Source organism: Acomys russatus, chromosome 15 (genome assembly GCF_903995435.1).
Source record: "Acomys russatus chromosome 15, mAcoRus1.1, whole genome shotgun sequence".
Classification (NCBI taxonomy): Eukaryota; Metazoa; Chordata; class Mammalia; order Rodentia; family Muridae; genus Acomys; species Acomys russatus.
This window is the reverse complement of record NC_067151.1, coordinates 38,594,513-38,618,786: the sequence shown is the minus strand read 5'-3', so window position 1 is coordinate 38,618,786 and position 24,274 is coordinate 38,594,513. Positions and strand designations below refer to the sequence as shown.

Sequence of the window (24,274 nt, the reverse complement as noted above, 5' to 3'; positions counted from 1 at the left end):
ATGAACAGAGCCCGTACTTGACTGTATACAAACACACTCCAACACAATAGTCATGCTCGGTACCACTGCTCTGGCCCTGGCCGGGCCCAAGAAAGAAATATTGCTTAGGGAAGATTATTAAGGTTATTTTGAACTTTCCAAAGATCTTCTTTCTAATAAAGAAAACTTTTGTGGTGTTTGCTTCATTGTTTGGGGGTTTTAGTTTTCTGGAGAGGGGTGCTCGCCAGGCTGGCTTCTAGGTTGAGATCCTCCCGGGTCCTAGGATTACAGGTATGTCTAGCCAGGAAACCTTTCAGCCACAATGACCAAGATATTTCTCTTCATCTCCTACTGACCTGAAAAAGGCCATGATACTGGCATGTATCCATGTAGTGTTGCCAGACACTCTGGTACAGAATTTCAGTGGAGCTGTCTATAGAGCCTTCAAGGGGGATGAGGTGGAGATTCTAAGAGATGGGAGCTGTCGAAGACTCTTCCCTTGCCACCCACTTAGCAACCATAGCAGAAGCCAAGTCTCCTTCCTTTGCTCCTAAGGAGGTCTGCAGCACCCACCCATAGCCCTCATGTCCCATGGGAAGGGAAGGTAGCAGAGCCACCTGGCTCTTCAGAACCAGGAAGCAGGACAGTGACCATGATGATCATTTTATAAAATACGTCATTTGGAAATTTAGACGATGTGGTTCAGTACTTCTAAAAATAAAGCGGGAAACGTCCAGAATATCAAATTAAGAGAAACTACACTGAAATGTCTCATTTTCATTTCCTCACACTGGGAAGTTTTAAGTATCTTTTTCTCAGCAGTTTTTCCTTTCTTGCTTTGTCATGTGTCATGTAATCCCCAGTCCTTCGGTTTGCAGCCCGCCCCTCGCTCCTCAACAGTTTCAACAAGGTTTTTAGAAAATTAAAAACAAAGTGCATGTAGGTTGCATATTTAAATCTCACAGGCCCCAGGCTCCTCCCATCCCCAGAGGGTTCTGATTAAAAAGTCTGTGATGAACTTGAGCATCTTTGCTGGCTGGGCTTTGAGGGTGTCTGGGGGTTCTAACACGCTGCTGACATAGAAAGTCAGTCACAGCTCTAACCTTGAATGCCCCTAAAGACACAAACGCTGACTTCCTTGTAAAAGCTCCCATGATGGTTTGATTAAAGGAATCTAGACAAAATCTATTTTTAAGAACCACATAATACATAGCAGTAACTGCTCACTTTTTTTTTTTTTTTTTTTTAAATCCTACAAAATAAACTGAGGAGTAACGTTCTCTCTAATTCAAGGCAGGGAAACTGAGACTGCCTTTGGGAATCTTAGTCTCAGTAAGAAAAGAATTTACACATAGACTCAGAAGGAAGTTCATGGACAACTGTTAAGAGTTTGAGAGAAAAATACCAGGGGGAAGCAAGTGAAAAGGGCAGCTAGAAGATGGGGAAGAGAAAGACAGGAAGTAATGCTTTTGGCTGTTGTTTTTGGTTTTTCAAGACAGGGTCTCTCTGTGTATCCCTGGCTGTCCTGGACTCCCTTTGTATACCAGGCTGACTTCGAACTCACAGAGATCCGCCCGCTCTGGGATTAAAGGCGTGGGCCACAGCGCCCCACCCCAAGCTGGAAGTAATGCTTTTTGAAATGCAGGTTCGTTAGGCGCTGAATGATAAACAGGTGGGTGCAGAGTGTCTGGGTGAGACATGCTTGGAAGTGCTGAGCCGGGGATCTGGGTTCAGAGGGGACCTGATTCTAGGGAAAACAGTTCCACCAGGGATATGCTTACAGACAGAAATACAAACAGCTTATTAAGAAATGGAAAGTGCTCCCAAGCGTTGGAGTGGGTGAGTGGGAACTAGCCGAGAAGTGTTAAGTCTCCAGGGGCACGACTCTTGGGTAGGACATTTATGTAACAGCAGCTTCTTCCAAGTCCATCTCTGAAGAGCTGTTCTTACTCTTCAAGCTTGCCACAAGAAACCCAGGTGGGAAGGTTTCCAGCCTTCCTCTCCCAACTAGCTTTTTCCATGTGTTAATCTTAGCGGTTCAGTATCTGGGTCCTTATTCTCCTGGCACACTGTCACCATCCCCTCAGCCTCTCCAAAGACCACACACCTAGCCTGAAATGACTAGAAGAGGCTCCATAAATGCCACTACTCCAAGGAAAGAGTGAGACTAACAATAGCCAGGAAGCCCCAAACTGGGTTTATGGTCGGCAACTACAGAATAAATAATTAGCTACTTATGACAAGTGGAGCCTATAAAAATAAAACAGTACATAAACTGCTCAACTGTTGATTCTTTCAAAGATGAAGATAGGCCTGTACTCTCAATAATCTAAAAAAGAAAGAAGTGTAGAGAGAAACAGAATGCTTGACTCCTTCTTGTGGCATAATTAAAAATCTCCAAGCTTGTCTTTTTCTTCTGTTCTTTTGAACCCTCTGACAGCAACTCACCCCTACCTACCCAGGGAGGCACATGGGATCCTGCAGTTCCTGTAAATACCTTACAGAGGTTAGAATAGGAAAGGAAGCCCTGGGTCCTGGTGTCTAGCGCTGGTCTACTTAAGAAGCCCCTCTGGCCCTCTGGCAAACCACTTAATGGTCGGTTCCTAGCTTAGAAAACTGGGGGCTTATGTGGTGGTGAGGCAAGAGGAAGAAAGGGGCGGGGCTGGGGCAAGACAACAACTTCAACACACTTTAATTTTAATTTTCTTAATGATTAGAGAGAGAACTCTCTGGACCCAACGTCCTCCTTCTAAACGTCATCTGCTTTCACTTCTTCCAAGGAGGAAAGCGTCTCCTAGGAGGCACGGCTATGCCCGTGATAAAGATCAATGAGCTGCAATCAAAAGTGAGTCAAGGGATCCAATCCCGAAGCATTTGACGCTGCTTACAACAACTTCTGTAGCGTTCTCTGTTGGTAGACTTCATTGGTGCAGTATTTCACATAGGGGTCAAATGTGGACGTCGTGTGCTTTTCTACAATGTCACTGATATCATCAATAAAGATGTTATTCTGATGTCTTGCTTCCAATTCTGTAAAGAATCTAGAAAAAAAAAAAAGAGAACCACAATTATATTTCTTTTATAAACTTCAACAGATAATAATTATCCCCATGTAGGGTTTTAAAGTAATAACACTACAGTGTTTTCAACACTTAAAAGATTATTTTTTAGAAAGCAAAAACAAAACAGTACCCTTCACAAAGAAAAAAAACAACATGGAAAATTTTGTCTAATCTTAAATTATTATATACATTATTGCTTTAAGTGTTTATCTTAAAACATTGGTAATCCTGGATATTTCTCTGCCTTTGGACTTTTAAAAAATAAACAGATTTTCCTATTTCTTAAGAGCGCTGATGAAGGAAGGAGGGGTCATGTTTATAGATTGCCTTGCCATTTACAGGAGAAGTAGGGTCACGCATGTTTGTAACCCTAACACTGAGGAGGGAGAGGCAGGCAAACCAGAGTGTGAGTGTAACTTGGGCTGCACAGCAGGTCATAGGCTAGCCTCTGAAATGTAGTGAGGACCCGTCTCCAAAATACATTAGAGTTAGAAACGTACACACGCAAAGGACCCAAGTTAATGCTGACAAAACAAATCTGAAAAGAGCCCAATCTCACATGCCCTTGCAAAATAAAAACATTATTTTAAATATATTACTATGCACAGTAGTTAATATGTTCACAATTTAATGAGGCTGCAATTCAGAGTAATCAGAGTTTTGTGTATGAGACACATGAACAGTAATTTAGGTATGCTGATTTAGTTATTACATACAATGTACACTCAAGCATAACCATTGGGTTTTACCATCTGTTTTGGTGGCTCTTTTGACTACCATGACTGAATAGTCTCACTTTAAACAACAGGCTTCTGAGAGGATCGAACATGTGGACGTGCTGGCTGGCTGGGTGAGTGACAGGCCTGGAGAGGGTATGGGGGCTCTGTGTCATCTGCCCCACCCCATGCACTAAGTAACTCTCCAGCTGGCCCTCCCTGAAATGCCTTCCTTCTTAATGAGCTAGTGATAATAAGAAAAAATGCCCCTTTGCATTCTGTGGGCGGCTCTAGAAACCAGCCAACAAGAAACAGCAGGATTGAAGGAACCCCCGACTTGGTAGCTAATTAGAACAGAAGCAGTGATAATTGCAGTTCCAGTGATAACTCCAAGGGTCATGTGACTAACTACACAGTAAGTATGGGAGAAGAGGTCATGAACTGGAGGAGGCAGCCATGAAATAGGATGGCACAGTGGATGTAGAGGAGAGAGAGCCTGAATTCAGGAAATGCGGAGTGTATGAGGCAGAAATGTAAACCACAGACTAAATAGGCAGACGGAGGAGCCCGCAGAACAGATGGGAGCTACACTGCAAAGATTTGGCTGTGTGACCCCCAAGAAGCACCAGAAATTGAAGTCAGTAAGTCATCAATCATAGAGAGAAGTGGGACAGAGAGAAGTGACAAACAGATGGTCAGCAGGCCAGGAAGGTGGACACGAGACAATACAGAGAGGGAACAGAGATTGGGCAACAATTTGGGGGTAAAATGAATAGAATTGAGAAACTCAAGAAAAATGCTAGAGTTACTGAGCAAGGGCTCCATATGCAGAGCAGGTGGGTTGTTAAACCCTGAATGGAGACAGGGGCTTCAGGAGGAGGAGAAGTTGTAAGGAAGCCATTCATTCTGCCTGGATGATGTCTAACGGACAGTTGAAAACACACATCTGTGAGAATTCAGAGGCCCTGGAATGCCAGGCAGAGCACAGTGAGAACTAGTTCATTCTCAGTAAAACTTCTCATAAATGCAAATATTTATAATTGATTCGAATCCAAGTATTTTAATGCAAGTTTCAAAGAAAAATGATAAAAAGAAGCTACTATAAGCAATTACATGTAAATCCAGAATAATAATATTCTTTATTAGCTTCTTGACTTTAGCAACTATTAACCACCCAAAGAATACAACTACATAAACAAAACAACAGTAACTTTGCTTTCCATAGTGAAAAGGAAATTTTCATTTATTGCTTCAGAATGCTTGCCAAAAGAAAGGATTGAAAGAAGGTTCTAGTGAAATATCTGTTCATGCACCTTACTTTAATACAATATAAACCAAGCTATATGCCCTTTATTTTGGCATTAGCATAATAAAGGTACAATTTAAAGCTCTCAAAATTAAAAGATCTGTTGGTTATTTCAATACTTTGCTAATAAAGCTGGGCTGCAAAAACACCAATATATTTCTGAAGAAGATGTCATCTCAGCAGCCAAAAAGAGTGGGTGATTCAAATCAACTGTGCAGCCAAAGGGAAGCACTGAGGTTCTGAATAAAATTGGACTGACTTTAAGAAGCAATTTTGCAGACAACTCTGAAATGGAAATTTGGACTTTGGCTATATAAAGTCTCTTCCCTTTGCAATACCAAATTCTCCCCTCCCTATGAGCACCACCAGCCAGACTGCTTCCAACCAACCAAGCAGTACAGCTGCCACGCTGCCACTAGCACTAACCACACTAACTGTCTACAGCATGAAAGATGTTAGGGGGCCAGAAGGCTCGCCTTGGAGCACCTCCCTAACCAGAAACCCTCACTGGCTCACTAGAGTAGCTGATAGCACAGCATCTCCTCAGCTGTTCACCCTGCCACATTCCTCTAGTGCTTGCAGAAAGGGCCACCTTTCCAGGCGAGCGCCTCAGCCAACATCCAGATCACCAAAGACCTTTCAGGGGGGTGGGAGATCCAAAGAACTCAACTGAAGAATCTGTTTGGAAAAAAAGCCTGATGTAGAACACACTTCTGGTGCGTAACCCATCCCTCGACAGTTCCCAGAAGCACAGGGGCTAGACATTCCTCAGTCTGCAAATGAGTCGCACAAATCTAAGAAAGGCTGCATTCTTAGCTGTGGTGCTATCTTTCTGAGGAGGAAATAAATTCAAAGGTAAAGTGATTATTTCCTGGATGCTTAGTGCCTGTACTTAAGTTAGCTCCATTTGCCCTTGTAGAATAAATAGAACTAGAAAGGTGTTGTAGCAATGGCCCTTAACCCATGACTGACCGATTGACTTCTTAATGAAACCCTGAGTTTTGTAGGTAAATGGACAGAACTGAAAATTATTATAATAGTAAGGCAACCCAAACCCAGAAAGACAAACACTACAGATCCTCTTTTGTTTGTGGACCCCAGCTTTGAATCTTCATATAATTTGGGAGAAAGGGGGTACAGGCAATACAAGGCAAAGGAGATGAAACCAAAGATGTTTGAAAAAGCTGTAAGGCTATATTTTATAAGCTTAATTTTAAAAAGTGTGTGTGTGTGTGTGTGTGTGTGTGTGTGTGTGTGTGTGTGTGTGTGTGTGTATTTTAATGGAGCTATACAACATGGAGTGATGGAGCCATGCACTATCAAACAAAAACCCCAGTGCCAGGTATGGAAAATATCCCTACCTTTCTAGCTGATGGTTGAGAATACATGACTCAGGGGCTGAAGAGATGGCTCAGTGGTTAAGAGCACTGACTACTATTCCAGAGGTCCTGAGTTCAATTCCCAGCAACCACATAGTGGCTCACAACCATCTATAATGTGATCTGACCTCTTCTGGCCTGCAGGGGTACAAGCAGGCAGAGCACTGTGTACAGAATAAATAAATAAATCTTAAAAAAAAAATACATGACTCTCCCCTAACACAACATGGGCTAGAGCCACTGCCTTTGGGTGCCTCCAGAACTCACGGTAAGACCCTGCTTAAGATACCACATACTCTGGACACAGAATTTGGAGGACTCAAGCTGTAACTGACCAGAAAGCCATCTTAATAGAGACTAGCTACCTGAGGGTCCTAAGCAAACTGTCAAGGGAAGAAGCAATGGATAGTCCTCAGTGGAGTAAGTGGCATTTGTATCTTGGATTTAAGGCCTGCTCTGTGGGAGGGAATTTATGCCTAGCACTATAAACTGAGCCAGCTACCCAGGGTTGGAGAAGGCACAGATCTGAGAGGAAAGCCTAATTGCCATTCTTATAAACCAATATATTTCTTCCTGTATTATTATTGTTTTAAATGTTATTTTGTATATGAGTGCTCTATCTGAATATATACCTGCATGCTGGAAGAGAGCATCAGATCCCAGTATAGATGGGTGTGAGCCACCAGGTGATTGCTGGGAGTTGAACTCAGGACCTCTGGAAGAGCAGCTGGTTCTCTTAACCACAGAGCCATCTCTCCAGCCCCCTTACTGTATTCTAAATAATTATACCTACAGATATGTGTAGCTTTCACCCCTCATCAAAGAAGCTACTTTTTCCAATACAGATAATTGCAGAAATCTATAACTTGTCAAAATGCAGACAGGAAGTGATTATTTTGAACACTCAACCCCACTAATACATACACAATGCAACTCGTACCCCCAAGGCTCAGGGAAAATCAAGGAAGAGGAGCTTGAAAGACCATGGGTGCCTGGTGTTAGCCTGTGGTCGAATCAGTAAACCTACTGCCTCTGCTCTCCTGAGAAAGCTCATCTTGCCTACCTGACAGTCCTGGCCAGCCTCAATGCACACATTCAGGAAGAGACAGCAGCTGGGACTAAAAGGAATTCTTATTTCCCAAGGACAGCTGTTGACTAAGAGTGTTATGCAATCCATGACTGCAAAGGCCTTTCCAGGAGACGTAAGCCATGGCGGTATGCACTTTGCTATGCTCAGCCTCCCGGAAATGTCGTCAGGATTGCAGACAACAGTGGGAGCTAGTCCTGAGCCAGAAAGCATGAGCACTGGACCACTGTGTCCCAGTGTCCGGTGCAATCAGCCAGGAACCATTTCTTTCCCCTCCACTTTGTCCAGTGAAGCTCTCCGCCTTCCCCAGTGAACCCCTCTTCAGGGCTCAGATTACATTCCCTATGCTACAGGAAGCCTCTCCCAGCTCTGTTGGTTTCTGCTCATTGTTTTACTAGACTACCTGCTACTATTCTTCACTTTTCCTACTGTAATCACAACTAAACATTGCACAATTTGTATTTACTTCCTTATCACTAGCGTCAAGGGGGTAGGTGTTCAGCTGTGTGCACTGTTATATACACAGAACCTGTCGACAGGTACTTGAACTTTGGAGACAGTTGATGTTTGATAAATAAATAAATAGAAAATAAATATAATGTATTATTTTAAATTGAACAGTATTATAAAGTTGAACTTTTTTTTTGTTTTATGGTTATTTTACCAAGAATGTGCTAAGTGAAAATAGGAAGTTCTCTTTCTTGTTTTCTCACTAGTAAATCAAGTTACACATATTTTTTGACTGTGGGCAAGTTGGCCACCACTACAGATGCAAACTAGCTGTGGTTCTGTCCACCCCAAAGACACAGACTCCCAACACAAGCTTTTGTGCTCATGTCAAACAGAAACACAGAGATCCAGTGCAGCCTGAGTTTCTTAGGTGACAGCTGTACTTTCTGAAAAACCTGCCAGACCAGCCCTTCCTCACCCAGTCTAGGAAGGGTGCCAGCAAGACAGGACAGCCCAGCATTCGGCACTCCAGCCCTGGAAGAACAGCAAGCAGAGCTCTGGCAACCGTCAGCGCTGTCCTGCAGCCTTGAAATGGCATCCTTTAAAGGACTTTTCCTTCATTAGCATCCATCGGCCCAAAGCAAAGCCAGGTCACTCCTGGACTTCTTCTCATCACTGAGCTAGCTGTCTGTTAATCTAAGCTGTCTGTCGCTTTCATCTGGTGACAGTGTCTCACCAGAAAGGATCATAGTCAGTCAGGCTAGAAACATGGAACAAACCAGTCTCTGCATACCCAAGTTGCTGTTATATAATAAAACATCCTTTCTAAACAGAAATATCTGAACACCTATGTGCTGCTCAGTACCCTAGCCACACTGCCGAAACACTAGGTACTCCGTCAAAGTGAGTTTACATTCTGCTGTGGATAAGTGAGATGTTTTTAAAATATGTTTTTAAAATATCCTTGGGTATATATGGTAATGATAAATATCAATTTGTTTTAACATACTGAACTGCATACAGCAAACACCTGGCATGAACTGCCAACACCAACCCACAAGAGCCGACATTGAGAGACTGAGGCCCACTCTGCAGCCTGCACTCTAGACAGTCCTTGTCAGTCAATCCAAGTCAGACAAGATGAAGCTCATCATATCCATCACCAGACTATGGCTGAGAAAGTATGAGGTGGTTGGTTCTACAGGAACACAGGGCTGCCACAGCTCAATCAGAAGACCTTACATCCTGGTCTTGAAAAGGTCTAAAGAAGTTTTTCCCTCATCAGAGAGACGCACAGATAGACAGACACACACTCTGCCCCATGCTTGAGTGTGTGTGAGTGTGTATGTGTTTCTCTCTGTCTCCTCACATTCTATTTCAACTTTTTTTTTTTTTACTCTGGACTGATAATACAACAAAAAAGCTGATGCTAAGATTTGTTTAGAATAAGAAAAGGTTCTGAAAAAAAAAACAAAACTGTTCCAGTAGCTTACACACTCATTTTATTGGATTTATTTTATGTGTATGTGGGTAGGCATGTGCTGTATGTGTAGCGTGTGTGTGTGTGTGTGTGTGTGTGTGTGTGTGTGTGTGTGTGTGAATGCACCCACACAGGTCTATACTGGGGGTCGTTATCGTTCTCTGCTGTAGTTTTGAGGCAGCATCTCTCGATGTACCTAGGGCTCACCTACTGGCTTGACTGGCTAGCCTGCAAGTCTTTAGGGCTGGAAAAGGAGGGATGAAGAAAGAGCATAAAACCCAAGTGCACCCACGCTCGCACAGAAGTTAAAGCTCATTCTTACTTAGTCTATATGCTCAGGGATTACTTATGTTATTATATACGGAATATATGCAGGACCACACAAATGTAACACTATTTTAAAAGTCCTTGAAACTTTTTTTTTCTTTTCTTTTCTTTTTTTAATTAATTTATTCTTGTTACATCTCAATGTTTATCCCATCCCTTGTATCCTCCCATCCCCCCCCCCATTTTCCCATTATTCCCCTCCCCTATGACTGTTCCTGAGGGGGATTACCTCCCCCTATATATTCTCATAGGGTATCAAGTCTCTTCTTGGCTACCTGCTGTCCTTCCTCTGAGTGCCACCAGGTCTCCCCCTCCAGGGGACATGGTCAAATGTGAGGCACAAGAGTACGTGAGAAAGTCATATCACACTCTCCACTCAACTGTGGAGAATATTCTGACCATTGGCTAGATCTGGGAAGGGGTTTAAAGTTTACCTCCTGTATTGTCCTTGGCTGGTGCCTTAGTTTGAGCGGGACCCCTGGGCCCAAATCTGCCTATCATATTGTCCTACCTACAAGTCCTTGAAACTTAATGCCACTAAATTCTTACTTAAAAACAAGAATTCAGAGTTAATCTGAAACTGGACACAAAGGTACTGGTTCCTATGGGAACTTGTCTACATACTTGCACCTATCGTTCTGTGCTACTCAGTCCACTCATTCATATTCTAATATCCCCAGGAAGGCAGGACGAACTGTGAGAAGGATACAGAGCACATGGTAATACCCTTAATAAAATGACCTTAGGAGAGATGGAAGCCTGAGCGGCCTTGGGTTGTTACGAAGGTTTTCAGTTTCAGATTTTGCTCATTAATATCCATCAAATGGAAAGCCTTGCTACACACACACACACACACACACACACACACACACACACACACACAAAGACTTCAACCAACCAAACCTGTCTCAGGCAAGGTCAGGACCTAAGAGGAAAGAATACTCAGAGAACATGCTAAAAGACTTAAAATAGGTACTTTAATCCCCCTTTGCCCGCTGCCACTTTCCAGGCTGAGCAATGGCAACCAGCCACCCAAAGCAACCACCACCTATCAGGAGTAGCAGAACTGCTATGGTAAAATATGAGCGTCTTGAGGCTGGGGTGGTGACGAATGAGGCAGGCCCTGTCTCTGTGGCCAGGCGAGCATCCAAAGTTCTCACTGTTACCTCCCAACACAGCATCTTTGATGAAGGGTGAGGCTCTTCCCAAAGAGTTCTAATTCCTTGCCTAGCAAAATTCCTCAAAATCCCCAAACCTAGAAAAGGTTTATGACTTGAGAAAGGCTGTTTCCTTTTAGTGGGTGATGGCTACATAAACAGCTTTGTGACCTTTTTGCCTTGGCTGCCTGGAAGGACACTGCTGTGTTTAATCCCCACTCAGGGCAACTCCCTGGGGAGAGGTGGCTTGGCATGTGGGCTGGCTAAGTCCCTGCTGCGTTCTCCATTTCCCACTTTAACAGACTTATTGTACACATGTCACGGACTGTAAGTTGCCTGAAGCTTTTCAGGGCTACAATCGGGGTATAAATTAAAAGCAAACTAGGCAAATGAAGATTCTTCTTTGCTCCCTGGAAACACTGCTAACAGACTGGAACAAAGTCAAATTAAAAAAAAAAAAAAAAAAAGGCTCCTCGTGTCAATGGCCTCTTTGCTATTGTGGGTTGGTCATTCCAGGATAAAAATTGGCCTAGGAAGGAACACATTGTCTTTGAGCACTACATTCAGACCCTGTGGAGGGTGTACATACAGTGTTTTAAATCACAATTTTATCAACAGGTTAAAAAAATAATAATGTGTTAATTCACCTCCGAGGATTTGCTCCTTAAAGTTTTCACACTTTATACCCAAACCTATCTTCCTAAATAACCAAGTCTTCAAACACTGGCACTCAGACTCCTGAGCTATAAACCCGAAGGAAAAATAATATGCTGTCTGCAAAATGGAAAGAGAAGACCCAGTCTTGCTTGCATTTCAGACCTGCTCCAGTCTAAGGGGCACTCGGTTCCTGCTTGCCCATTTCGCACAGCCAGCGCTCTCCTTCAGCTTTCATCAAAGGCTTTAAACATCCTTCTTTTTAGATAGTTACTATGGCAGGCTAGTAAAGCACCAGGAAAAAAAAATGGATTCATGGTAAAAGCAAGTTCTTGCCATAATTTATGAAAAATAATAAATTTCCATTTCTTATTGAGGCAATACAAGCAACCAAGTGCAGAAATCTGAATTAACAACCCTCAGGCCTGCCCCAGGCATCAGCTCACAAAGGTCAACTGGCAACCATGAGGTAGAAAAAACAACCTAGAAGAGACCCAGGAACTCAGCAGAGCCTCCTGGAAAGGAGTGGGAAGAAATAGTGTCTTCTGAGCACACAAGCTGCCAGTTCAAAACTCAGCTCGGGCATTCTGCTCTCTCCTCCCAGCCTTCATGCTGTCCTTTCCCGTGGGTGCTGATGCCCAGAACCTCTTACTGTGGGAGATGAACAGGACGCCTGAAAGCGAAAAGGTTTCCAGGTAAAGGCGGTGTCACAGTTCACCCACCATTTACAACTCAGCAAGGCTAATTACTTGAGTGCAGGCCCTAAATTCAAACCACATGGCTCAAATGCCAACCCCTCTTTTACTACCCATGAAACCCTAGGAATTTATTCAAGGTCTTAGTGTTGCTATTTCCCCACTTATAAAATGGAATGATGATGGTATGACTTCATGTGGTTCTCAGGGTTAAATACTATCAGATAGGTATATGAACTCCCATATGAACTCAAATGTCTTCTGGATGATGTCTGCCAGCTCTATTCCCATCACAGCCCACTTAGTTCAAGGATGGCAAGTCTAGTTTCTCTATTTCTAGAAATGAAATTGGGTCAAAGAAAAGTGAGAGAGTCCTACCATCTACTAGATCCATCCTTAATTGAAGCTTCTTTTCAGCAACTTTAAAAAATGTAACAGGTACGTATCAATGATAAAAAAAAAAAAAATAGAGGAGGACCTGGCACAGATTTTTTCAGGTCCTATTATGTAGGCTCCTCCATAGTAAGTTACAGTTGGGGAAACAAAGGCCTTGGCATTCACAGAAAGCCAACTGTCTTCTCTACTGAGAAGCAGGGAACAGTTCCTAGAAATGATAGTGATTCCTGGCCTTGGACCCCCAAATCATTGTGAGTCATGTTAAAATGGAGGGTCTTAGAGAATCGAGGTACAGACATACTTAGCAAGAACAAAAAAAAGGGTACATTTATTCTTAGGTCTTCTCTTTAGGGATGGGTAGATAACAGCCCCATGACACTGTTCATATCTGTGGAGTGTGTTCTTTTCAGACAGTTAAAAGTAATTCTGCAGAAATAGTTCTGAACATTGAGATGGAACATATTATCTCGAGTAATCCAGCTGCTTCCATGGAATCACAAGTCTTCACAAGAGGCAGGCAGGTCAGCAACAGGGAGAAGGGGTGGGAGAGGAGAGGAGAGAATATGCTTCATAATTGGCTCTGAGGAAAAAGAGTCATAAGGCATGGAAGGCAAATGACCCCTAGAAGACAGAAAAGAAAAGTGTCCAGATGCTTCTGAAGAAGCTGCCTTGATGACTATGGGCCAATGCTTGGGAAACTCTGAGCAAATGTAATCCTTCTACCCTAAAGCTTTTTGTCAGACATTCGTCAGGCATTCTGTCATAACAAAGAAAGTCTGACTGATTCCCTCCCCTATTCATCCAGGGACTGTCTGTCTGCACTTACTGTGCGCCAGGCTCCAATCTATGCATTCAAACTACAGTCTGGGACAATTCCAAAGTCCTCCCTGCCTGTGCTGCAGGTGACTCCTTCCTCTCATACTTCCTCAGAGCCCTGCTACAGGTACCAATACATGGTCCACGACAGACCCGAAAGGAGAGTTATCACATTAAGTGACCACCAAGAAGGAAGCAGGAAGAAAATGGGAAAGGTGAACAAATAGTGTAATCAGAGACAAGGGCAAACATGTTGTGCCCAGGAATGTGAGGGTGAACGTCAAGGTTTGCTAGTGGTCTCCAGTGCAACTATAAACTTTTTGTTTGTTTTGTTTTGTTTTTTCACTCTAAACTTTCAGCCTTGCATGCCGTATTTGTTGCATCAATACAAATATACAATTTTTGTACGAGACATTAAATGTATGCTTTTAGATTGGAAAAAAATTCAAAGTCTGTAGTAGCATAAAAAAAATGCAAGGACCTCTGGCTTGAATAATGCAGCATCTATCACTGAAGGATATGCAAACCTGATAAATACCTAGAAGATAAATTACAAATGCAGCCTGGGCTTCATCCATACTCAAGTGCTGCATTAAGCAGCACTTTATTTTTCTTTCTTTCTTTCTTTCTCTTTCTTTCATTTTAGATCTGTAAAATGTTTTATTTCTAATTTGGTTTTGGTCTTCTGTGAAAACACTGGCTTCATATTATAAGGAATATGACTATGTATGAAAGATATTCATTAAACTCTTTCTTAAGCAACAGAACCACCAAGATTTCTGATGTTCTATTATGGTAACTCTATTAGCAGTAGGGTCAAGGGCAGGATGTTAGGCTAGGCAAGTCTGAACCAAGGTGCACAGGAGAAGCCAAGAAGACAAGTTACCCACATCCACATGGTGCACACTGAAAACAAGAGAGAACGCCTCAAAATGCTAGACAGTTTCCATGAGCCCAAAGAATTCAATTCTGAGGAACGGATGACCCAAGGGACATGAAAACCTAAACCACAAATACACACAGGTGTTCACAGCAGCACATTTACAGTAGCAGAATGAGAAACAGCTCAACACCTGGAACTCGTGAATGAGTAGGTAAGATGTGACAAATTTAGCAACAGTGAAAAGGAGGTACTGGTACATGTGATGGATGATTTCGAAGAGATTGTGTTAGTAGGTAGAGCTAGTCACCGAGGATCACAATGCTGGGACCTGATTAACATGAAATACCCAAAAGGGACAAACACACAGAAGAGAAGCCAGAAGCTGCTTAGAGCTCAGGAAGTTTGGAACAAGTGGAGAACGCATGTTAGTGGGCACAGCATTTCTTTCTGAGGAATGAATAAAAAGATGAAAGTGATCGTAATGGCTGCATAATCTGCAAATACAACAAAAAACTAGTGAGTTATATAAGTGCAATGGGGTATTTGTGTGTTATAGCAATTACTTTCAATAGAGTGAGCGCGTTAGTAAATGGAGCCAGTAAGTGCACAGAAGGACAAGAGCTGACATCAGCTAATTCCACTCATATAGAGAGAGCGCTCTTTCAGCTACCCAGAAGGCATATGTGGTGTACTTCAGCTCCTTGCAACTGACACCTTTGAAGTCCCACAGCAAGCAGTAACGGAGAGCTGTCCTGTTTGAGGCAGAGTCAGGAGGCCCAATTGCCTGCTCTGACACCCAAACTAGCAGACATCAAAGTGCCTTAAGACTCAGGAGATGCAATCTGAGGCCATTCCACACATCCATAGCACTGAGATACGTGGGAATGTTAAGCATGCTTGTAGGAAGGCAGCGAAAATCCCTGGTATACCCAAGAACTGGAGACCGTATGTCCTCACGGAAGCCAACCTCAGCGCTCCAACCTGACACAGTCCCACCACCTCACTTGACACCAGTGTCAGGAGCACCAGCTGCATTTATAAAAAGTTAGAGTTTGTTTCTACACCTTCTCATGGGCTTTCTGAGAGCTCCACTGGAGGCAACATTGAAGGGTTAAAGTGCTCAGAAAATCTCTTTCATAGCCCAAAGTCTTATGGAGTATTTAGCCATAACCAAAGCCCTGGCAACTTTTAACATTCTTCAACTATGGTGAGTTTCTGAATTGCAAAATAGGTTATCTTCTCCATTAGAGGTATGCCTTTAGTATGCATACTCTAAAATATATATTTTTCTGCTTCCTGACCTCATTTTATAATCTTTTTCATATACCGTATTTTCTGTTGTATAAGATGACTTTTTAAATGCCAAAAAATTTGTGCCAAAGTCAGGGGTCTGCAAATAGACACATGCCCAAGTCTGCGGCACAGGATGTGCATTCCAAACTCTGTATTTTAATTGGAAAAGCTGGGAGTCGTCTAATATGCCCAGTTGTCTTATATGCTGGAGAGTACGGGAACCTTTTTCTTCCTTTACTTCTCTAGTTAAACCCTGATCTCAAAGCACACAGACTCTCCAATGGGCCTTGTTACTATGTCTGTCCTCCATTCTCCTGCTCGGACTCCTCTTCCAAATCCCACTGAAGCCATGACTCCTAAAATCTTTTTTTTAAATATATTTTATTGATTTATTCATATTACATCTCAATTGTTATCCCATCCCTTGTATCCTCCCATTCCTCCCTCCCTCCCATTTTCCCCTTACTCTCTTCCCCTATGACTGTGACTGAGGGGGGCCTCTTCCCCTTGTATATGCTCATAGGGTATCAAGTCTCTTCTTGGTAGCCTGCTATCCTTCCTCTGAGTGCCACCAGGTCTCCCCATCCAGGCGATGTGGTCAAATATGGGGCACCAGAGTTCATGTGAAAGTCAGTCCCCACTCTCCACTCAACTGTGAAGAATGTCCTGTCCATTGGCTAGATCTGGGTAGGGGTTCAAAGTTTACTGCACGTATTGTCCTTGGCTGGTGCCATAATGTGAGCAGAACCCCTGGACCCAGATCCGCTCATCATGATGTTCCCCTCTGAACAACAGGACTACTTGGGTTTGCGAATCAAATCCCTAACTACCAGTTTCTATCCACAATGTATCCAGTGAGGCTTGTGGACACAGACCTTGTCCAGCTCCCTTCCTACTCTGCACTCTTAGGTGCTTTATTTAGGCCAGTGTAAATGCCTGGACCTGCCTAGATCATCATGGAATCATATCGTCAGAAGGATGCTAAGCACATCACCACGCGATGTATTCGCAAAGACACATAGTGCTTGGTCCAGGGAGAGGTGATTATTCACACCTTGCAAGCAGTTTGCCATTCTCTAATTTCTCTGATGTATTGATGTCTCTACAACTCACATCCTTTTGGGTTGTTTTCGTTTTTTTTGAGACAGGGGTTCTCTGTGTACCCTTGGCTGTCCTGGACTCACTTTGTAGACCAGGCTGGCCTTGAATTTATAGAGCTCTGCCTGCCTCTGCCTCCTACCGTGCTGAAATTACAGGCGTGCGCCGCCCGGCTACAACTCACATCTTAATACTAACAAAGCACTATAAAGATGAAGCTCCAACGTTATAAAGAGTTTTGGGTGACTGATGAAGCAGCAAACTGCCTCTGTCATTTTCTCGTTTTGGAAGCCGCTAACCTGCACTTCTTGTCTATTCAGGTAATTAATTTTATTCCTTCTCAAATCTCTGATGGGGTTGAAGACCAGAGAGTTTAGTTTTACAATTAAGCGTAGTTGTTTAGGGGGTAAGGTGTCTTTAGGCCTAGATAATGATGAGATATGATAGATATTGATTTACATTCAGAATTTTAGACTCACCAAGATAGGAAAGATGTTTTCTTCAAGGCTGCCAAATACAATTAGCCAAAAGACTGTGAACGTAACATTAATATAATTCCTGACTGTTTCCAAGTCCTTGCTGTAGGTAGTTTATTGTATATATGTGTAATAATGTAAATGTATATATAAAAAAAGAAAAATTAAAAAATACAATAAAAAAGCAAAAAAGTTTGTCTTGATCCCTCCCCCACAAACACACACTTTGCATTTAGTCCTTTTTCTACCAAAACATAAACCCACTGCACTTTCCATTCTCACTATGTGTCTGTTACTGGAGCAGAGCTGATCCCAGCTTTTAGTAAGAAATGGAGAAAGATCAAAGAAACTGCCTACATTTACTTAGGAGGGCTGCCCTAGAGTCCTAAAGGGAGGACAGAGGTAGAAGGGACCAGGGGACATTCAGCTCCTGCTAACATGTATAAAGGCTGCAGTTGTTGGCAGCTCTTCCTTCTCTCAAACATAAGATTTCTGAAAAATCCTGGCACCTGTGCTAACAAAGCCGGCATGAACTTTAACTTATATTATCATACGTGATAACTATGGTGATTTATTTTTCATGTGGGTTTTTACATATCTTGCTGTTAAACTGTATCCTTTCCAAGTGTATCCCTTAGAATCCATTAGAACCAGGCAAAAGAAACACTCACTGATTTCTTTCTCAAACAAACAGAGTAAGACAAAACTAAATGGAGCACGTGAATACTTTCCTTCAGGGCTAGGAGTAGAGAATTAGCAGCCTCCTTCACTACAGAGAACAGGCTCTTCATCCTCTTCATCCGATGCGATGCACTAGCAGTGGAAAGCGGCTGTCTTCACTAGGGATTTTCAGGATCTTAGATTTTGAAAAACATAATTGCATACAAGTTGCTTTCTTTTACAAATCTCCAGGTTTCTATAAATTAATTCCTTGAAGAGTTTTTATTAAAGCCGATTTAAGGATTTATGGGAAAATAAAAGAGAAAACTTTAATTTCTGTGGAAAACCCAATAACACTGGTATTTTAAAATTATTTATTCTTTTTTGTGTATGGATGTTTTGCCGGCATGTAAGTCTGTGCATTATGTACGTGCAGTGCCTGCAGAGGCCAGAAGAAGACATCAGATTATGCTGGAAATGGATTTAGAGAGCTGTCAGTCACCATGAGGTGCTGGGAATGAAGCTCCAGTCCTCTGGAGGAATAGCAACTGCCTTTAACCACTGAGCTGTCACTCTAGCACATGAGACAATCCTGTTTTAGGTAAAAAGAGGGCAAAATGGCTGCTTCTTACACACCATCCAGACTGCCGGTTAGGACTGCGGAGTTCTCTCCTCAGCACTGATGAAAGGCAGCTGGACTTGCAGGGGCAGAGGTCTGCCATGAGGTCACCAGTGTCCACAGAAGCCTTGAAACCATAAGAAAGGGGTGCCTACCTGCGTCACTCTCCCCCAGACTTTCCCTCCACTCTATGACAGAGCGGTGAGCGCAGTGCTTTAAATGAACAGAGGACACCATCACTAATAAAATATAGCATTCAGGCTAAGGGAGCGTCACTGCATTTAATATCTGGAGATGTAAGAAGAAAATGTCTCTTTGCTGTCAGTTTTTTTCAATGTTCACACAAAGTTGTTTCATTTTAATTAATTTGTTTGTTTGTTGAAATGGGGTTTTGCTCTATTCTTCAACCTGGAATCCAAGATCCTCCTGCTTCGGCCTCTTGAGTGATGCGACTACACTCATGTACCTCTACTCCCAGTGCTTTATACATGGCTTTTCTAATTCATTAATTTTCAGTGTTTTGTACTTATTTTATATTTTGATAGGCCAACCCAATTTCAATTAGGAAAAAAAGTGAATGTGGGTACACATACATACATACATATATGTATACCTGATATGTTAGCTGTTTATACACACGTATGTATGTATGTATGTATGTATGTATGGTCTTCTTGAGAAGTATTACTCAAAGTTCCTATTCTACATGAGCGAAGAGGGGAAATGAAGGAAGGTAAGCATCTTTTATCACTGAAAATCACACAGTTCTATTTTGCTAGTGTCTCAAATTACATAATATTAGAGATATGTCTGCTTGAAAGCATTTATGCTGAATCTCTCTAAAGCCCGTGGCAGTATTCATGCAACTACTTTAAAGCATACTTTCCCTTTCCCCTCCAGCTCTAGCTGAGGGTGGATGAGGGTCTCTGAGGACCTTGGAGACTGTGAGCCGGAACACAGGTATGGGCTCCTCCCACTTGTGAGGCTAACGAGAACCAACAGGGGAGTCAGCAGGGCTAGTAAGCTGTGGCAGAAGGACTCGCGCTGTATGCAAGCACATCACTTGCTTATCTGCCAACATCAAAATCAAAGACTGCACCTACACAGCTATAGTTCCCAATTTTCCTGTAAAGTCAGGATATTTGGCAACACTGAGGTGACGATGGCAAAGTGGGTGAAGGCTGAGCTCACAGGTCAGGGTATGGTCACCCCTTGCCACTTAGCACCATCCAACACTCACCAAGCTTCCCCAGAACAGGACCGCTAGCTGGCTCTGTTTCCCAGCAGAAAGCGAACTTGACTCAGACGGGGGTCTGAATGCTGGCCGTAATACTTGCGGACTATTAACTTAACCTCTGCTTCTCATCTGCTAAAAAGATCTAACCTCCTCCACAGGTGATGGTGAGATTAGGAAACATAAAGTAAGAAGAACTTAGCCCAGCAAGTCTCACACTGACCTACATAAATGGCGGTTGACATTATTATCATCAAATGACTAGGCATATAAGACACACCAGTGAAGATCTTCCATTGAAGCCAAAACAATTATGGAAATCTATTTCAATTCCTCCAATTTAGAAGCAAGTGTAGTTATTAGGGACTCATTAGGCTTTTACTTATGCCTGGAAGGAACCTGTAAGCGCCAGTTCTGATTGGGGAAAGAAACAGACGCTTGTTTGCAACTTCTGCTTTCTATTTAACTATGCAGAAAGCAGCACCTTGTTCATTGGAAAGACCTACATGTATGTCAAGCAGCCTGCCCCACACCTAAAGGGTTTCTCATGCTAATGTAAATGAGAGCAGCGCCTTCATTAATATCTGACATGTTATTTTTACTGTGAGCAAGAATTAATTATTGCAATTACCGTCACATTTTGACAACTGTATACCTGTAAGATATTTGTCTTTCATTAGAAAGGCTTTGAAGCTTGCAATTTTACCAATTGATTGCTCTGTATGTCGTCTAATTAATTGAGGGACTTTTACAGTTCAATTACAGATGCAAGTTAAATGAAAGAGAAAGTGTACCCAGCCATTTCTTCATAATCCTAAAGTATTCTTGATGACTGTTATCAGCAGGAAAATCTTGTCAATGAGTATTCATAATGAGCCAGAATAAAGTATATGAGAGCGAAGTCCAATTATTTATATCATTCTGGCAAAACACCAAGGCAGCAACGCAACAGCCTTTAAGAGAGTGTGGCAACGTGTCCACAGACACTTAGATGATAAATTTTCTTCAGATATGAAAATACATTAACAGCACCGGGCTGAACACACTCTATTCTAATAGGTAAACCATGCTATAATAATGAGTTTTCAAATGTTTGTCTTGGCTTCAGAATATATGTGAAAATGGGTATGGACAAAGGCCTTCTCATATATTAACTATTTATTACAAAACCTGAAAAAAGTGCATTGTGCTTTCATCTTCCTTAACTAGCATACATGAATACCAAGGATGCCAGGCAGCTTGACCACTGCCAGCCGCACAGGACAGGAGATGAAACAGAGATTGGAACAGAGCAGGCCCAGAGCCTGTTTAGCCACCATGCTAAGGTGTTAAGACACCACTAGCACATTCTAATTGTCAGTCTACATAATGTTTAAGACAAAGCACTAAAATTTATTACAGTTAATAGTCCTGAGTGATTTCACTACAAGGGTGAAATTGTTTTCCTTTTTATTACATCTAAACTGTTATTCCTATTTTGCTCTAGGACATAATGAAAGAATAAAGAGAAATAAAGCTAAGTAGTACTAGTAAGCAGTCTGACATTTCTGGTTTTGTAATTGTTATCAATTCTCAATCACCACAGTACTTATGTTTCCCACACAGGAAGAGAGAATTCTGAACAAACCAGCTGCTAGAAGAGACCTGGGTTAATCTTCTAGAAGCCTCTAGTCACAGTATTTTCATCAAACAATCAATATAAAACCTTGTTTAATGATAATATGCCTTATTATATATAGAGAGACACACATACACAAATATCTGATTCTTTAATATAAATTCACTAATACAACTGTACCTTTATTTTAACTATGTAAATATGCTGATTTGCTGACATTCAACTCATGACAACAGAATTAAAAATGCAACTTAACACAAGTGTAAATGTATCTGCAAAAGTGTGCTACAGTCTTATTGTTATGGAATACTGTACACTTGACAGCACTCCGGCCTGCTGGACTATTTTTAGTAACAGAAATCACAACTGAAACATGAAGATACAACAAACATGTCACCAAGTCAGCAGCAGGACCCTAGTTAAGGACATGATAGCAGATAGCAGCTAGGGGATAGCTGGTGTGAACCAAGAGTCTCACCGGTCATCTGTGAGGAAGACCGTAAGGTGTGTCTGTGAAAGGGTTTTTAAAGGACCAACAGGAAAAAAGACCCACCCCGAGTGTGATCAGCACTGCTCCACAAACTAGGGTCTTCAGCTGAATTAAAAGTGGGTGGGGAAGAGAAAGCCAGCCAGCTAAGGGCCAGCATTTGTCTCTGTCTGCTCCCTGGTCCACCCAGACATGAAGAGTCTCAGCCACACACTCCTGCAGCCATGAATGCTACCCAGTCACTATGGACTGTACCTTCAAGCCGAGCACAATAAACCTGTCCTCTTAAGTTGCCTTTTGTCACAACGACAAGAAATTGTTAATATGGGCAGAGTGCTGTCTTGTTCAACTTCAAAAGGCTGGATACGTGCGCATGGAAAAAGTTAATCACAAAACAGAGTAAGAATAAAATGAACTCACATGTGCCATGTGGTTTATTATGAGAACTAAACTTACAGCAGTGAGTACGGCCTTTGTCAAACTTGAGGTCTGCTGCACAGACGGCTGGCTGACTTCGCTATTTACACTTCCAATTTCAAATAAGTTAGCTGAGTAGTTTAAAAATAAAGTGAAATCTTGACTTAGAGAAATTTTAACAAAACTAAGCATTCCCCGAGGGCATGATGTAAAGGGATATTTTAGTGGGCTGGCTTAAGCCAGATGCCTTTCCCTTAAGTTGTATTAACTGCCCATTACCAAACCCTCAAAATGTATGAAACCTCCAGAAGCAAGGAAATACTTGAAAAACTATGCATTCAAACTATATTTGTATTTAGTATTTTGAATTGGAGCATGACTCAGGCTTGGGTTTTATTTAAAAACAAAATCAAAACAAAACAAAAAAACTTCATATTACAGCTCAATGAATAATTTACGCCCACATCCCCCTCGAGATAGGGTTTCTCTGTGTAGCCCTGGCTGTCCTGGACTTACTTTGTAGACCAGGCTGGCCTTGAACTCACAGACATCCACCTTCTTCTGCCTCCCTGAGTGATGGGATTGCAGGTGTGCACCACTGTGACTAGCTTCCATGATTAATTTATTTGCAGCATGGAAATGTTGGTTTATTAAGTAAACTATGTTCCACATGTCAGTTGTCCAATTTTAATGAAGTTATTCTTGAATATAAAAAATTGACAACCTCTGATAAGTATAATATTTTAGATGGGTGAAGACTATTACCTTATGAAGTCAATCCCATGAGTAATAAAGGCCAGCACAGTAATTGTGAAGTGTGAAAAGTCACTTCCTGGTTCCCTGCACCAGATGCAGTTCCCACTTTGAGACTCCCTATCTGTCTGGCACCTGTACTAGGCATGCTTATCTGGCCAAGTCATAGAAGAGGCAAATTTTTGTCTATTATGTTTACTGTTGTATTTCCAGGGCCAGGACCAATTGTAGGCCCTCAACAGACAATTCTTAAACAAAACAAAACAAAAAACCTCATAGCCTAAATATGTTATGAAAGATAAAGATATAATTCTTTAAAGAGTCCCATATTTACAGAAATGACTATTATCAATGCACAGCTTTTTGTTACAAGTTCCTAAAGTGGGGACAGTGAGCTAGTTCAGTGGGTAAAGGTACTTGCCACCAAAAGTGCAAGCCTCATGATCTGAGTTCATTCCCTCTGAACCCACATGAAGCTGGGAGAACTGAGAACTGACTTCACAAGGTTGCCTGTCCTGTGATGGAAATATGCATCATGGCATGTTTTCCCCCACCAAATACACACCACACACACACAGACACAGACACACACACACTAACACACTCACACACAAATAACAAATAATATTTTTTAAAGTTCCTAAAGAGAAGAAAATAGAGAAAGTGGAGCATATTTGGAGAGGGAGGGAAGAAAGGATAGTGAGTGTTACTTTTACGTAAAACTCTGGCTATTTGATAAACCCAAACAGTCATTGGTGTCCATACATAAACTCTCTATGTACCTCTGGAAGCTATGACCAAAGCTGCTTTAATAGGAAATTATTTTTCACTGCATAGTCCTCAGTAGAATTTCAACTTTTCATGTATACAACTATTATTTCGAGTGGTGGAAGGCAAAGCCTCTAAACCACTGTTTCCTGGAGTTGTAAACTAGAGTAACCTCCTCCAGATGGGCAAAGGCTGAGCCAGCCGTGAGGGAGGGGCACACAGCTATGAAGGGAGATGCAGGCACCACCACTGCATCAAAAGTAATTCTGATTAGTGCATACTTCATACATTCAGACATGACCTACAAGTCAATGCAGGCCCTTCCAAGAAACCCGTTAACTAAAATGATCAAAATAGTATGCTATACTTTCCTAGGAAAAAAGTGCAAAGCCCTCTGATCTGTGAATAAAGGTCTCTTCCCACCCGCTTTTTGAAACTTCAACGTTCACTCTCAGAAAATAATC

General features: G+C 42.1%; 1 protein-coding gene across 1 annotated transcript in view; it reads right to left on the bottom strand.

Annotated features, from left to right (window-relative positions):
- The window catches only part of Arhgef26 (Rho guanine nucleotide exchange factor 26), a 112,991-nt gene that overhangs the window by 39,704 nt on the left and 49,013 nt on the right, over nt 1-24,274 (bottom strand). The window contains exon 6 of the mRNA XM_051157239.1: nt 2,868-3,020. Coding sequence (XP_051013196.1) covers nt 2,868-3,020 — 153 coding nt within the window. The remainder of the gene's footprint in view (nt 1-2,867; nt 3,021-24,274) is intronic.